This window comes from Alligator mississippiensis, chromosome 1, assembly GCF_030867095.1.
Source record: "Alligator mississippiensis isolate rAllMis1 chromosome 1, rAllMis1, whole genome shotgun sequence".
Taxonomy (NCBI): Eukaryota; Metazoa; Chordata; order Crocodylia; family Alligatoridae; genus Alligator; species Alligator mississippiensis.
Window position 1 is genome coordinate 241,477,646 of NC_081824.1, and position 16,511 is coordinate 241,494,156.

Here is a 16,511-nt window from a genome sequence, read left to right on the forward strand (position 1 = left end):
TGTGAAGGTGCTGCCTGGCATAGAATGCATTCCACCCTATCCCTGTGCACAGCTCTTGGGCATGCTGGAATTATAGTCTACAGGGTCAGGTGGTGCAGGAGTTAGGCAGGGTGGCACAGTAGCTGGACTCAGTTTCCCGGCAGCCCCCATGACAGCAGCTTGCTCTACCCTTACACTATCTGGGGCTAGATAGAATCAACTGGCATTTCCCTGGAGCCCCACCTTGCACCTTTCCCCACCAGGCTGTATAAACAGTCTTGATGGGCAGTCTCAGGTCAAGGCAGCACTCGCCTCCCAGCCATCAAGAGCTCCCAAAACTCCTTATGTGGCCCTCCAGCCCAAATATTTGCCCACTCCTGCTTTAAAGATTCAACTGATTTCATGGCTCATTATAATCTGCCTGTTCCTAGTTAATCTCTCTTCACTCCACAGGTATTAATGACCCTCTCTCCTTTTTAATGGTCTTGATGTTCTGTTAATCAACTTATCCTTTCTTCTGCAATTCTAATATCTGATAGCCATTCCTGGTAATATCTCTTTTATTTCACAGCTCTGAAGAATGGTTTTATCTCTAGCTAAAAACCTGAACTCAGGTGTAGTACTATTACCTCAGAAGAACATTAACTCAGGTGTAAAAATGACTGACAGTGAAGTGTTGGATGCATTGGCGGGATGCTCAAGGAGACTGGGTTTTGATTTATCAATCTGAATAAGAGATGAACATTTAACTGTAATGCCTACGGGACTAATACAATAATTTATTTTGACTATTTTTGCCTAGCTTGTTGTGTTTTTTAAAATTGATATAAAAAATCTAGCAAATAAGTACACATTCCTAGAAAGTTACTTTTGTTTTTGCTTTGATCTTAAATGGAGTAATATAATTCTCAGTCCCTATCATATTAGTAAAACTTGTACTTTCTCTTAAACTGAAGAAAAATATGCATTGCATTATATGTGATGATGATGCACCACTCTATCTGAACCCCCTTTTCAAAATTCTATATCCACACATTGACCTACCCACCACAGAGATTAGATACACAGTGGGAGCATTCTACACAAGGCACTTTTCTGCACAGTAGAGCAGTTTACTACAGTAAGCATCTGCATCTACATGTGCAGACCCTTGCGGCACAGTAAACTGCTCTAATCATGAATAAATTTGTTACCTTCAAATGCAAGTAGCAAATTTACTCGAGAATAGTTACTGTGCAGTAGCACACATGTAGATGCTGCCCAGGAGCAAATTTGTTCCTGGTCAGCCCCACCACCAGGGGGCCAGCCTCATTTAAGCCCCAGAGTCCCAGAGCTTGGAGCCTCTCCTGCCCCAGGGTTGGGTCAGTTCTAGGCCTGTCCAAGTACCAGGCCCTTAAAAGCCTGCAGGGACAGTGGAGCCTAGGGACATGTGCTGGCAGCCTGTGGATACAGCTGGCCACTGCATCACCCAACACAAGCTGCAGGGCAGTTGCAGCAGTCTACCTGCACCCCAACACTGCTCCCTGGCACTGCAGTGCTGCACAGCTGCAAGGGCCACACCATCCAGGTCTCCAGTGAGTTGCAGGCACCTGGCAGCACCCCGTCCCAGCTGCAGCCAGCCTCTAGCCACTGAGGCCAGCTGCAGCTGGCCACAGGCAACCCACAGCAGCCTGCCCTGACTCTGCAGCTTCTGTCTGGCACCGTCTTGCTGTACACCTGCCAGTCCTGCACTATGCCCCTGTGCTGGGTGCTGCAGACAGCTACCCAGGCCTAGCATCACCAGAACTGCCATGCAGAGGCAGTGAGCTGTTGAGAGAGACATGCTGGCGTCATCCCCAATGCTAGACATGACCTACTAGGACCCCAACTGGTCCCAAGTGGAGACCGCAGACCTGATTACGCTGTGGGGTGAGGCTGAGGTCCTCAGCCAGTTTGTGTGGGGTGGGCACTCCAACACCCACATTTAAAAGGGGCTGTTGGACTATTTGTGGGAGCACGGGCACAGACAGTCAGTGCACCAGTGCTACATAAAGGTTAACGCCTTGAAGGCACAGTGAGTCACTGTCACCAACCACACCCGCCTGTCAGGGACTGCCCACAAGTCCATGCTCTTTTTGCTGCAACCGGATGCCATTCTTGTGCTCTGGGACCCTGGCTGCAGCAATGCCATGTACTTGAGCATGGCTGAGTGTACCTGCAATGATGTGTCACTGTCCTCAGGCTGCCAACCAGCCCATCCCACCTAGCTTCCTGTCCCCAGTGTCATCTGCCAGCTCTGGGAGCCTGAGCCAGTACATGTCCCACCAGCTACGTGGCCTCAGCCCCACCCATGAAGCCAGGCCAGTCATGGCAGCACTGGCTGACAGCAGCTCCAGCTCTTCCCTGTAGGGGGCCCCTGCACAGGCAGCTGGATATTACACCTCTGTGACCTGGGACACTGCCAGGAGCTACACACCTTCAAAGTCATTGGGGACCAACCAGAACTGATGGGCATGCCTGCCCCATCCACCTGTTAAGCCCCACACTAGAGAGGAAGGCCATGCCTCCCCTGTCCCTGCCCCAGGCCCCCTTTCCCTTCCTGGATTGCCCATGCTCCCCTGGCCCCCAGGTTCCCCTTCCCCACAGCACACAGGAAGGTGAAAGAGAGTGCAAAACTTTATTGAGCAGGTTGTGCCTCCACAGCTAAGGGAACATAGGCCTCTCACACACCAAGGAATGTGTGGATGCCAGCAGAGATGTCCTCATTGGCTGTAGGGGGCAGGGACATGTAGCACAGCAGAGGCTGTGGGGAAGCACAGGCTTGCCTGCTGCACCATCAGAGCTCAGAGTCTCATGCCAGGTGTGCAGATGTGCTTAGGGTACTATGGCCACCAGCAGCAGCAGGGTGTAGTAGGTTGAGCACCCCTCAGTCCATGCAAACAGCTCCTGGCAATGCACCTGTGATACTCGCAACAGGGGCATGCTTCAGGCAGAATGACCGCATCATGGGGGGCATGGACTCCCCAGAAAGGCTCCCTGCGTACAGGGAACATGGAGGTGCCAGCAGCTCTGCATTCCAGTCATCTGGGAGCCCCATATCCACCAAGCCTGGGTGCCATAGGCTTGGCAGTAGCACAAAAAACAGGGGAGTAGCTCTGGATCTGCAGCAGCAGGTGTTGCCAGGAGCCAAGCCTGTCCCTGCTTGATGCCAGCAGCCTACAAGCCCCTAGAGAGCGAGCAGGGACAGGGGGCTTGGCCTGTGACTGCCTGGGCCCCGGTCAACTTATCATGGTCCATGGGCAGTCATGCATGCACAACCCCTGACCTAAGGCCAGACGGCATATGGCCCCCAGTATAGAGCTTCGCATCTCAGAAATGTTGCAAACTCTCACAAACAGCCTCTTTCTCATGGCTCTGTAAATTGTGCAGCTGCATGCGGGGGAGAGGATCCAGTTGGCAGGCAGGATGGCAGCTCAGGGTCACCACCAGCCTGGGCTGGGGCCCTGCGGATGCACCAGCTCCAGAAGAGGAGGACCCAGGACCGAACCCTCCTGCTGGACCACCTGGTCACAGCGTCCAAGGAGCAGCTGGCAGACTCACAGGCATGGCAGGCAGGGGATGTTGCCCGGCAGGAGACTTGGTGGGAGGAGGACATTGCCCGGGAGGACACCTGGTGGGTGGAGGATGTGGCCTGCAAGGATGCACAGGACCAGGTGGACTGGGAGTTCAGAGTGAGGCTCCTGGTCCTGGAGAAGTGCCACATTGATGTCCTAGAGTGGCAGGCTGTGCTGGTGGAAGTGATGAAGGAGGACCACCAGGTGCTGGACACCATCCTAGCCTTGGTGGTCACCCCCAGCCCCATCTGCCCCCTGGCAGCTACCCGCTGCCCAGCAGCAACCCCTCTCCTCCTCCCTCCAGGCTTCACAAAACAGCTCCCCCTGGGCCTCACAGATATTATGCAGTACACAGGCTGCAATTATGATCCCTGGAATGTTGGCCTCAGTGACCTCCAGGTGGGTGGTGAGCGTGTGCCAGCATCCCTTCAGGCAGCCAAAGGCACATTCCACCAGGATGCAGGCCTGGCCCAGCCACCAGTTGAAGTGGGTCTGGCAGGGGTCCAGCTGGCTGGCATGGTGCCACATAAGCCAGGGGAGGAACAGGCAGGCAAGGTCCTCGATGAGGAGGGGTGGGACCACCATCATACCTAGCTGAAGGTCAGGAACCCCAAGCACAAAGCGCCTGCTCTGCACCAGCACTGGCAGGTAGGAGTTCTAAATCACATGGTCATTGTGGGCGCTGCCCGCCCAGTTGGCACTCATGTTCATGACAGCACCACAGTGGTTGACAATGGCCTGGAGCACAACAGAGTGGAAGCCCTGCCGACTGTAGTATGGGTAGTTGCCATAGGGAGGGTAGGTGATGGGGATGTGTGTCTTGTCCAGTGTCAAGATGCATTGGGGGAAGTCCAGAGCATGGAACCCCACCACCACCTCCAGGGGGTTGTGCACACAGAGCACCATGTGTCCCAGCATGCCCTAGAGGGCACCACACACTTCCAGGATGGCCTTCCAGGCACCAGCCTTGATCATGCCAAAGGGGTGGCCAATGTAATGGAGGCTGGTAGGCAGGGGCAACTGGGGTGGCGCACCTGATCACTGATGGCAGGTGCTCCCAAGCAGTCGATTGCTGAGCCAGTGGCAAAACCAGAAGTCCATGGCTGGTCCTTCCAGGGGGTGTACAGCTGATCTCAGTGGGTGCACATAGGTGCAAGACCCCCTATGCATCACCAATGTTAGCAGCTCTGGCCAGCTTGCACAGTGCAATGGTCAGTTGGGAAGTGCAGTCATGTGGTGGTGTCCTGCCATTCCAGGTGTGGACGGAGCTGCTCCAGGAGGTCCAGGAAGGTTGTCTGGGTCATCTGGAATGCTTCCAGCCACTGCTTGTCATCCCAGGTGGTCTGGATAATGTGCAGGCACCAGTCCTGGCTGGCTGGACAAGCGGAGAGGTGTCAAGGCTGGAGGCCCAGGAGGGTATGGATGGCCCCAGCAGTGGTGTCATAGTCAGGAGGGTGTGGATGGCGCCAGCAGGAATCATAGTAATTCCTGCTGGCAGCAGGATAGGGTCCAGGCAGCAGCTACGTGGCAGCAGGGGACCTGCGATTGTGTGGTGAGACCAGTTAGGCAGTCATTGCATGTGTGGGGAGCCGGCAGGGCCCAGACTGCCTTGGGCCAGATGGAGGTCACCACAGCAGGCCAGCAGGGTCAACATCATGGCCAGCAGGAGCCCAGGGCACTGGCCATTGAAGCCAGGGGCAGAGGCTGGAGCAGCCATGACATGGAGAGGCAGAGGCTGCAGCAAGAGAGCCACTGCATGCTGCCCCTGTTCTATGCACGCTGCTCTCACCCAGAAAAGCGGCTGGCCAGGGAGCAGGGAGTGGGGATGCCTTTTAAAGATGGCTGCTAGCTGCAGGCAGCTGCAGCCTGAGCTTTCAGCTCCCCCTGGTGGCAGCAGGGGGCCATTACAGGGCCACAGGAAGCTGAAGCAGTTTGTTGCCAGGAACAGAAAATCTGCTTCTGCTTCCCTGCATGTGTAGACACAAGGCTGGGAGCGTTTACTCTCAAGTAGTTTACTTGAGAATAAACTGCTTCCAGATCATTTGCATGTACAGACACACCCAGTAACATGCAGCACCAAGTAGACCACAGCTACAAGTGCCAAACACTATGTAATTTGCTACCATGCAGAAGACACTACAGATGACTAGGGTCTATAGTAGAAATTAAAAGATACCACACAGGATGAATAAGTACCTGAAACCCACCACAACTATCCAAGCACTCTGATAATTACATCAGCACATCAGCCTCTGCCGAGTTTGCCTGGCACCAAGTAACTTGCATGTCCACAATGTCACAGAGTATCTGATTCCCTGGGCACATCTATGTGAAATGCTAAAAGCACAGTAGACTAATTCTACTGTGCATTAGCGCATCACAGCAAAAGTCATGCTAATGCACAGTAGAATTAGTCTACTATACATTACCGTCACTTGAAAGACATGCGCCGGTGCTATTGCTACCTGTTATTACAGGTACTAACTTAATGCGCCATAATTACAGTGCATTAATGCACGTGTAGACATGCCCCCTGTGTAATATGCTCAATGGCTCCACCAGTCCCTACCAAAGAGTTTCAGAATGTTCCTGATGTAGTAGGAAAATGCGTTAATATACACATTTATGCTTAAGACAACAAGGGCATCACTCAGGCAGTTGCAGTCCAGTAGCTATGACATAGTCTATTATAGGCAGGCAAGATTCTTTGGGTAGATGTGATATCTTTTATTAAAACAACTAAAAAAAAGTGGAAAAAGTGATTTTTAAGCTTTTAGGCATAAACACCCTTTGTCAGGCATAGGGAGACTGCTGGTGTTTTGTGTTCTCCAAAGTAGGAAGAAGCTAATTTCACAGACCTGTGTATTGTAAATTAGCTTCTTTTCTACCTTGGAGAACACATAACACCAGCAGGGTCTCCCTACGCCCGATGAAGGTTGTTTGTGCCCAAAAGCTTGCAAAACATTTTTTCCCAACTATTTAGCTCATTTAATAAAAAGATATCACATCTACCAAAGAACCTTGCCTGCCTATGTCCTTAGACCAACATGGCTACCAACACTCTATTGATATACACATTACTTTTATAGCCACACGGAATGGAAGCTTCTGCTGCAGCTGCTGGTTTTCAGAGTAGTCATGGCTTCTGTCTTTCAAACACTGCTGTCACTGAAAGATAAAAGCCTATAGAGAGCATACAGTGTGTGAAGGTAACACTTACCCAAACATGGCTGCTGTCTGCCTGGTGTTCTGCTGTGGTGGAGTAGAGGTGCTTGTTGACAATAAAATGTCCGTACCAGCTTTCTCCCAGTCAAAGGCTTCATTCTCAGTGATGCCTCTTTCCTTCATGCTGTTCTCAAATACAGACATGATCAGCTAGAGAAGTATATGTTAAAACAAAAAGGAGTTACATTACCTTCATCATAATAACTGTGTGTGACCTGAAAGAAAACCTTTAACATTGATGCTAGTGTTGATCAAAACAAAGAATTTCTTTTTTTTTTTAATGTTGACACTTTAAATTTGTTTTCATTCCAACCTAAAACATCATTCCAACCTAAAACATCTGTTTTTCAATAACCTTGTGGTAGCTTGAAATATTTTTGTAGATTATGGAAAACAGCTACTCCTCTTATTAATATGCTGAGTGTTTGCCTGTTTCTCTTTATCAAAGCATCAAGCTGCCCCATTACAATACAAAAGGAAATGTTTTTTATCCAGGAAATGAGTTCCAATCGGTACTAGTTATAGGTGCACCTGATTATTAAAATGAAATATTTCAAGTTAAATAAAATATTGTAAAATAATACAAAAATTACAAGTAAAATTTGAAATGAAATTTTGTTTTGGAAAGACATTGCAAAATATTTACTCAACAAGCTTTTAGAAATAATTTTTTCTTTTAATTTTTTTTCTCCCTCAGGACATCCCAGGTTCATCAAAATGGCATTTTCCAATGGAAAACTCTTTCAACAACAATCCCAGAATGTCATTCTCCTCTTGTATTCGGCCTTGGTGAGGCCGCAGCTGGAGTACTGCGTCTAGTTTTGGGCCCCACAATTCAAAAAGGATGTGGAGAAGCTTGAGAGAGTCCGGCGAAGTGCCACGTGCATGATCAGAGGTCAGGAAAACAGACCTTACAACGACAGGCTAAGAGCCATGGGGCTCTTTAGCCTGGAAAAGCGCAGGCTCAGGGGTGATCTGATGGCCACCTAGAAGTTTATCGGGGTGACCACCAGTATCTGGGGGAATGTTTGTTCACCAGAGCGCCCCAAGGGATGACGAGGTCGAACAGTTATAAGCTACTGCAAGACTGTTTCAGGCTGGACATAAGGAAGAATTTCTTTACTGTCCGAGCCCCCAAGTTCTGGAATAGCCTGCCACTGGAGGTGGTTCAAGCACCTACATTGAACACCTTCAAGAAAAAATTGGATGCTTATCTTGCTGGGGTCCTATGACCCCAGCTGACTTCCTGCCTTTGGGAAGAGGGCTGGACTTGATGATCCCTTCCAGCCCTAATGCCTATGAAATCTATGAAATCTATGAAAATTCACCAATCAACTTAAATCAGCAACTCCTTCTCCTCATAGGAAAGTAGGGCAAGAAGGGACCTCAACAAGGTCATCTAGTTTAGCCCCCTCCACCCCCACCACTCAAGACAGGAGCATCCCTAACTAAACCATCCCAGCCAAGTATCTGTTCAACCTGCTCTTGAAAATTTCCAAGGATGATGATTCTCTAGGTAGCCTGTTCTAATGCCTGACCAATCTCATTGTCAGAAAGTTCCTCATAATCTCCAACCTAAATTTCACCTGCTTGCTTCTAGCCATGTCCCCTACAGCTGTAGAGAAATGCTCATTTCCATTCCATCTCTAATTACCATTCAGGTATTTGAAGTCTTCTATCAAATGCCCCTTCATCTTTCTCTTCTCCAAACTAAATAACCTTTGCTCTTTCAGTCTTTTCTCATAAATCATGCTTCCCAAGCCTCTAATAATTTTTACTGCTCTCTGTTGGACTCTATCCACATCCTTCTTGAAGTGTGGTGTCCAACTCTGGACTCAATACTCCAGGTGATGCCTCCAGTGCTGGGCAAAGCAAAAGAATCACTTCTTTTGATTTACAATGTGCCAAGGTAATATGTAAGGCTACCCGCACTCTGTCTTGCATTAGTAGGTACATCACGAGCAGGTCTAGGGAGGTGATTCTTCCCCTCTATGTGGTATTGGTGAGGCCACAACTGGAGTACTGTGTCCAGTTTTGGGTGCCACACTTCAAGAATGATGTGGATAACCTGGAAAGGCTTCAGAAGAGGGCTCCTCATATGGGTGACGGCCTACAGGTAAGATCCTCTGAAGACAGACTGAGGGACCTGAATCTCTTCTGCCTCCATATGAGAAGGCTGAAAGGTGATCTACCTTGTGACTGTCTACAAGCTCATCAGGAGGTCAGCAGGGAATAGGTGATACTATGTTTACCAGGGCGCCCCTTGAGGTTACTAGAAACAATGGCCATAAACTGAAGGAGAGTAGATTTAGATTGGAGATCAGGAAGAAATTCTTTATGGTGAGGGTTGCCAAAAATATTGAGTGGACTTCCAAGGGAGGTGGCGTCTTGGAGATATTCAAGAAGAGATTAGACAAGCACCTGACAGGTCACTTGACCACAGCGTTCTTTCCTGCCCAGAGCAGGGGGTTGGACTCAATAATCTAATAGGTCCCTTTTGACCCAAGAAATCTATTAAATCTATCTATGAAATCTCGGAACAAGAAAAATACCAAATTATATTCTAAAAGAGAACATCTACAACATTCATTAATTTAATTTCAAAAAATATTTTTGTCCTGATTTACATGTTTGTTTAGTGTACATAGAAGTGACTGCACAATAGCTTAAAATGAAATCTTACTCTTGTATATGGGGGGGTGGTACAGGTTTTTGGGAAGCTGTGGGTAGAAGGAGGCAGGAACAACCACATGGTCTCAGGCCAGAAGCCTCTGTTGGGTAGAGGTGGGAGGGGGCTGAGGGTTTGGTACTTGGACCAGTGTGTTTAAACATCTTCATCAATGATTCATAGCACTTAGGAGAGGTCCCAGACTGGAAAAGGACCAATGTTGTGCCCATCTCCGAGAAGGGGAGGAAAGAGGACCCAGGGAACTATAGGTCAGTCAGCCTGACCTCAATCCCAGAAAAAATCCTCAAAAAATTTCTCAAGGAGTCCATATGCGATAAGCTAGTAGAAGGCAAAATTCTGAATGACAGCCAGCACAGTTTTGTCATGGGTAGGTGTGACTGAAGCTGCCTTAAGTGGGGTTTCCTGAGTGATGCACTATCCATTTGGCGTGGGGCCACACTCCTCAACTCGTCTGCCAAGACTTGGTGTTATTATATAAAGGAAGGGTTCAGTGGAGATCTTCTTCCTGGGGGGCCCCCTGGGGATGGCAGTACTCACGGTTCAGGTGCGATGTTCCACGGGGCTCCGCCTCCCCTATACCCCGTCCACTCGCCAACCAGATGGGCGCCAGCAATGGTGGTTCAATCGTGCATGATTGACCTCGGCTTGCCATGAGGGGGACCCCATATCCGGGTGGGTTCTGGTGGCGTTTTTCAGGCTGCCCCCCACCCCCGATGAGTAGCCTTCCCATCCTGGAGACTGGCAAGCTGTGTGTTGGCTGGCGCCAACTTCAGCACCTCTGAGTAGGGCGCTTCTGGTTTTGCACCTCTTCTCTCTTGTGGTTTTTTTTTCCCTCAAAAGAAATAGACCCTTGGGGAGGAAAGGGGTGTAGAGTTGCCTCCTTTCCCCCAGCCTTCTACAGGGGACTCAAACACCTCCCCTGCTCTGCCTGCCAGTGTTGAATTGGCTGCACTGCTCCTCCCTGCTGCAGGAGCCTCAGCACGTCTGGTGTGCTCCACGCCAGCATGCTCCCTCACTTTCTCTGCCCCCCGGGTTCTGGTAGGGCTTTTAAACCTTCCTGCGGTGGCCTTTCTGGCCACTGCATAATGCCAGCTTGCATGGCCACGGCTGCAGTTCCTGCTCCAGCTCTGGCTGCACTCTGGGAGGTAAGTTCCCCCCATGGCGGGGCTGTTTGTGGGGTTTGGGGCCCACGGGCCTACCCTCTCCCCTTTGGGAGCCTGTGGGGGCATCTCACTGCCACAGACCTCCCCGCTTAAGTTGCTTTGTGGCATCTAGACTCCTCATGCAGCTTCTCGCAGAGCCTGATGTTCCTCTTCATGAGTGTGGCGTGCTTCCTCCGCTGACTTGTCTGGGCTACCCCATCTGGAGAGAAAATCAGCTACAAAATTATCTTTGCTGGGGCGGTGCACAGTCGTAAACTTAAAGGGCTGCAACACCAAGGCCCAGCAAGTAATCCAGGCATTTACGCTTTGTTTCTGGGTTAGCCATTGCAGTGGGGTGTGATCTGTCACCACCATGAATTCTCGTCCCATCAGGTAATACTTAAAATACTTTATTGCCCAGCATATTGCCAGGCACTCCCTCTTGACTGTGGCATACCTGATCTCGGTGCGGCTGAGCTTATGACTGGGGAAGGCAATCAGGCGCTCCTTTCCCCCACATCTTTGAAGTAATACCATCCCTAGAGTGCTGCCTGATGCATCCATCTGCAATATAAAAGTGGCATCAAAATCAGTGGTGTGTACTATGACATCGCGATGTATCACCTCCTTTAGTTCCTTGAAGCTCTTTCTCATTTCTAGCGTTCATCCATGAAGGGTGCAGAGAGGCTTGCAAAATGTGGTGTGAACCATCAGTAATAATTAATGAGTCCCAAGAAGGAGTGTAGCTGTTTACGGGTACATGGTTCCTGGAATCACTGTATGGCCTTGATCTTGTCTGTCAGGGGGCGTATTGTTTCCTTGCCTACTCGAAACCCTAGGTATGCCATTTCTCATCCTGCTAACTTGTTTTTCTTGGGATTGGCAGTCAAACCCACTGCTTGGAGTTCTCTCAGGACTGCCATCAGAGCTTTAAGGTGCTGGTGCCAACTGAGAGTGAAGATAATGATGTCATCTATATATGCTGCAGTATACAACATGTGCAGTGCAAGCAGGGTGTTCATCAGCCTCTGGAAGGTGGCCGCCACGCTGTTCAGTCCAAAGCACTTCCATATTAACTTGAATAAACTCCAAGGGGTCCCAAAAGCAGTCTTGGCGCTATCCACAGGGTGCATCAGGATTTGCCAATACCCTTTGGCAAGGTCGAGGGTAGACATGTACCGGGCTTCACCAATCCTCTCAATGAGGTGGGTAATATGCGGCATGGGGAAGGCGTCAAAGGTCGTCAAAGCATTTAGCTTAATGAAGTCTATGCACAGGTGTAGCGACCCATCGGGTTTGGCCACCGGCACAATGGGGCTACGCCAAGGGCTCCGGGATGGTCGCATAATTCCCTGTCTTTGCATTTTTTCTATTTCCCATCGTATTTCCTGCTGCCAACGCTGGGGTATTGGCCTCCACCTTTCCCGAACCAGCGCATCAGGAGGAGTTCTAATCTCACGTTCAATTCCCCTCACTTGTCCCGGGGCTTCTTGGAATACTGCCCGGAAGGCCTCTATTAAGTCCAACAGCTCCTGTTGTCGCTGGCTATCCAGCTTTTCTCCCATTTGCACTGACTCTTTCCCTGTGGATTCACTTAACGCAGGACAGGGTGGTCCTGGTTCTTCCCCCACCTCTTCTTCTTGCGCCAGCCAGCTCTGTGGGGTCTTCCACTCCTTCAGAAGGTTCACATGATGAATTTGGCATTCCCGGTGGTGGCCCAGCTTGAGCAATTCATAATCCACCGGCCCCACTTGACGAAATACTCTAAACGTGTCTTGTCACATTGCAAGATGCTTGCTCAAGGACACCGGAAGCGAAACCAAATCCATATCTCCTGGCTGGAAGGTCCGGGTTCTTGCCTTCTTATTATATTGGGCCTCTTGTTGCTCTTGGGTGGCCCTCAAATTTTGGCCGGCGATCCGCTGGGCCTTGTTGATTCGGTCCTACAATTCTTGGCGGTATCTTTCTGCGCATGTTCCTAACCCTACCAGTCGTTCCCATTTTTTCCTGATGACCTGTGACAGCCCCCTACAGTTGTGGCCATATACTAGCTGGAATGGGGAATACTGCATCGACTCTTGGGGAGCATCCCTCAAGGCAAATTGCAATGGCGTTAAGATGGTATCCCACATCCGGGGGTCTTCCTGCGAGCACCGCCTGAGCAACCGCTTGATCATCCCATTTAACCTTTCCACTAGACCATTCATCTGGGGATGGTAAACCAATGTCTTCAACTGGGTGATGCCGAGGGTTTTACACAGAGTTTTCATCATGCCGGACATGAAATTCGTCCCCTGGTCAGTGACTATTTCACGCGGTATGCCGACCTGCACTATCCATTTAAATAATTCTTCCACTACCCATGTTGCTGTAATGGACCTGCGTGGGACTGCCTCCGGGAACCGGGTGGTGTAATCCACTAAAACCAATATATACTGATAACCATTATGTGACTTTGGGAGGGGACCCACGATGTCCAGCGCAACTCTGGAGAACAGCGTCTCTATTATCAGCATGGGGCGCAATGGTGCCCTCTGTGGCCTCCACTCCTGGGACCTTTGGCACTCTGGGCAAGTGGCCCCCCATCTTTCCACATCCTCTTGTAGACGTGGCCAAAAGAATTCTTGGACCAGCCTCGCCTGGGTCTTGGTGCGTCCTTAATGGCCTCCCATTGGGGAGTCATGAGCCAATCTCCAAATGGAGTGGCGGAGTGAGGACGGGACCACTAACTATCTCCCTTTCGATGTGCCCTCCTCGTCCCGTTGGACCTAATAATAATAACCCCCCGATTACCTCAAAGTCAGAATGACTTTGCGATGTTCCTTCCCTAGGGTCTTCAGTCCATAGCCACTGGTGTTCCGGGTCTTCTTGTTGGGCCTGACAGAACTGTGCTGCACTAACGACCTGCTCCAGGTTGATACTGCCTGATGCTGCATCCCTCTGGTGAGGTGGGCTCTCGCCACCCCAGCCTTCTCCCCTTCAGAGCCACTTCTTTCTTCCTCTGTAGCTCTTACCTGTTCGAGCACCATGTAGAACGGTTCCCATTCTCTTCTGAGGATCATTTCGCAGGCTAAGGCAGGTGCCAATCTGACCCACAGTTCGCCACAGAGCTCCATCACCCTCAAAGGCAGATAACAACTCTGGAAATGCATCTCACCGCCCAGTATATACGTTATCATTAAGGGTCCAGCCTCTTTCACCCCTGCCCACAGGGCAAGATCTGCTCAGAGTAGGGACTCAGAACATCCCGTATACAGGGTTGCTCTGACTGCCTTGCCCCCGATTCACGTAGTCACCATGGGGCGGTTCCATCCTCCCTCCTGTGAGACGAGCCCAAAACTACAGTCCATGGGCTCTCCCCTCTCATGGGGCGGAGTGTATACAGCTGGCCCATGGCCCAGCTCGCTCAGGCCCAGACCGCATTCCTGGGAGATGTGCCCAGTTCTTCCACACTGATAGCACATAAGACTTCTTGATGCCTCTTTTCATGGACCAGTCCACCTTTCCCCTCCACTAGCTGGGCTCTCATTTGGGGCCCAGTGGCCTCACCCATACCCTCTCTCATTTTCTGAGTTTGCAAAGGCTTCAGCCAGGTGGAGGGCCTCCTCACTGGTCTGAGGTTGGTGTCTCCGTACCCACCTCTGGGTGTCTTCTTCCAGGTCCGAGAGAAACTGTTCTAATAAGACCTGGTCCATCACCCCCTCCCGGTCAAACTGGCCAGCCGGCAGCCATTTATTAAGCGAATCCCGAAGAGACTGCAACAAGCCACGGGGCCACTTAGCTTCTTTTGGCTTCCGTGCTTGAAATGCCTGTCTGTAAGTTTCTGGGGAAATCTCTAGCTTGTAAAGGACTGCCACCTTGACAGCATCATAATCTTGGGTGTCCTCCCTCGACAGGGCCTGGGTAGGCAGCTTGGGCCTGATCTATCACTAAGGTGCCTAGCTGGTGGCCCCACAGACTGCGATCCAACCCTGTCTGGATAGCAGTCCTCTCAAATCTTCTATATACACCTCAGGATCATCTTCCCATGTCATACATGGCATTTTGAATACGGCGGCATTACACTGCATCCATTCTTGCTGGTGTGCCCCTTGTAATTGTTGCACCTCCAGCATTTGCCCTATAGCCTGAACAGCCTGTGTTAGTAGCTCCGCATGAGCTATCACTGGCAGTCCCATCTCTGCTTGCCCCTGGGTTGGGATCTCTGTCCCGCTAACGCTGAAAACTTCCCCAGCCAATGCACCACTTTGATGGAAGGTGCCTTAAGTGGGGATCACTGGGTGATGCACTATCCGTCCAGCGTAGGGCCCCTCCCCTCAACTCGCCTGCCAAGACTTAGTGTTATTATATAAAGGAAGGGTTCAGTGGAGATCTTCTTCCTGGGGGGGGGGGCCCCCGGGGATGGCAGTACTCACGGTTTGGGTGCGATGTTCCACGGGGCTCCACCTCCACTACACCACATCCACTCGCCAACCGGATGGGCACCAGCAATGGTGGTTCGGTCATGCTTGATTGACCTCAGCTTGCCATGAGAAGGACCCCACATCTCAGTGGGTTCTGTTGGCGCTTGCCAGGCTACCCCCCCCGAGAGAGTAGCCTTCCCGTCCTGGAGACAGGCAAGTTGTATGTGCGTCTGCTGGCACCTACTTCAGCGCCTCTGAGCAGGGCGCTTCTAGTCTTGTGCCTCTTCTCTCTTTTTTTTTTTCTCTCAAAAGAAATAGACTCCTGGGGAGGAGTGGGGTATGGAATTGCCTACTTTCCCCCAGTCTCCTACAGGGGGCTCAAACGCCTCCCCTGCTCTTCCTGCTGGCATTAAACTGGCTGCGCTGCTCCTTCCTGCTGCAGGAGCCTCAGCACGTCTGGTGTGCTCCACGCCCACATGCTCCCTCACTTCCTCTGCCCCCTGGGTTCTGGTGGGGCTTTTAAATCTTCCCGTGGCGGCCGTTCTGGCCACTGCAATTGGCTCAGCTGTTCCCCGCCCAGGGAACAGCTGATTAAACAGCCTGCATAACACCAGCTCACGTGGCCGCGGCCGCGGTTCATGCTCCGGCTCTGGCTGTGCTCTGACAGGTAAGTTCCCCCTGTGGGGGGGCTGTTTGTGGGGTTTGGGGCCCACAGGGACTACCCTCTCCCCTTCAGGAGCCTGTGGGGGCATCTCGCTGCCACACTAGGTCATGTAACTAACCTCATCTCCTTCTACAACCAAGCTACTCACCACCTGGATAAGGGAGATGAGGTCAACATAATTTACTCGGACTTTAGGAAGACCTTTGACTTAGTGTCCCACAAGGCTCTCAAGGAAAAAAATGGGGTTCCATGGGCTCAACAATTCGATGGTCAGATGGGTGGGAAACTGGCTGCAGGGTCAGACCCAGAGACTACTAATAGACAGATCTGTGTCAACCTGGAGGAAGGTAGCTAGTGGGGTCCCCCAGGGTTCGGTACTTGGACTAGTGCTTTTCAACATCTTCATCAATGATCTGGATGTGGGGGTGAAAAGCACACTGGCAAAGTTCACCAATGACACTATGCTGTGGGGAAGTATGGCCATGCATCAGGGTAGGCTGATGATCCAGGCGGACATAGACAGATTAGTTAGATGGGTGGACCAGAACCAGATGCTGTTCAACATTGAGAATTATAAAGTGCTAAAATCTGCAACAAACTTACAGGCTCGGTGGTGCTATGCTAGCTAGCACCATGTCCGAAAGGGACCCGAGGGTCGTAACTGACCATAAAATGAATATGAGCCACCAGTGTGATGCTACCGTTAGCAGAGCAAACTATACGCTAGCATGCATCAACCAATGCATCTCAAGCAAAACTAAGGAAGTTATTCTCCCACTCTACTTGGCATTGGTGAGGTCGCAGCTGGAGTACTGC

General features: G+C 50.9%; 1 protein-coding gene across 3 annotated transcripts in view; it reads right to left on the reverse strand.

Moving 5' to 3' along the window:
* Positions 1 to 16,511, reverse strand: part of TTBK1 (tau tubulin kinase 1) — a 291,426-nt gene that overhangs the window by 81,546 nt on the left and 193,369 nt on the right. For all 3 annotated transcript variants that reach the window (XM_059720348.1, XM_059720349.1, XM_019476573.2), the window contains one exon: positions 6,793 to 6,947. In XM_059720348.1, the coding sequence (XP_059576331.1) occupies positions 6,793 to 6,947 (155 nt within the window). The remainder of the gene's footprint in view (positions 1 to 6,792; positions 6,948 to 16,511) is intronic.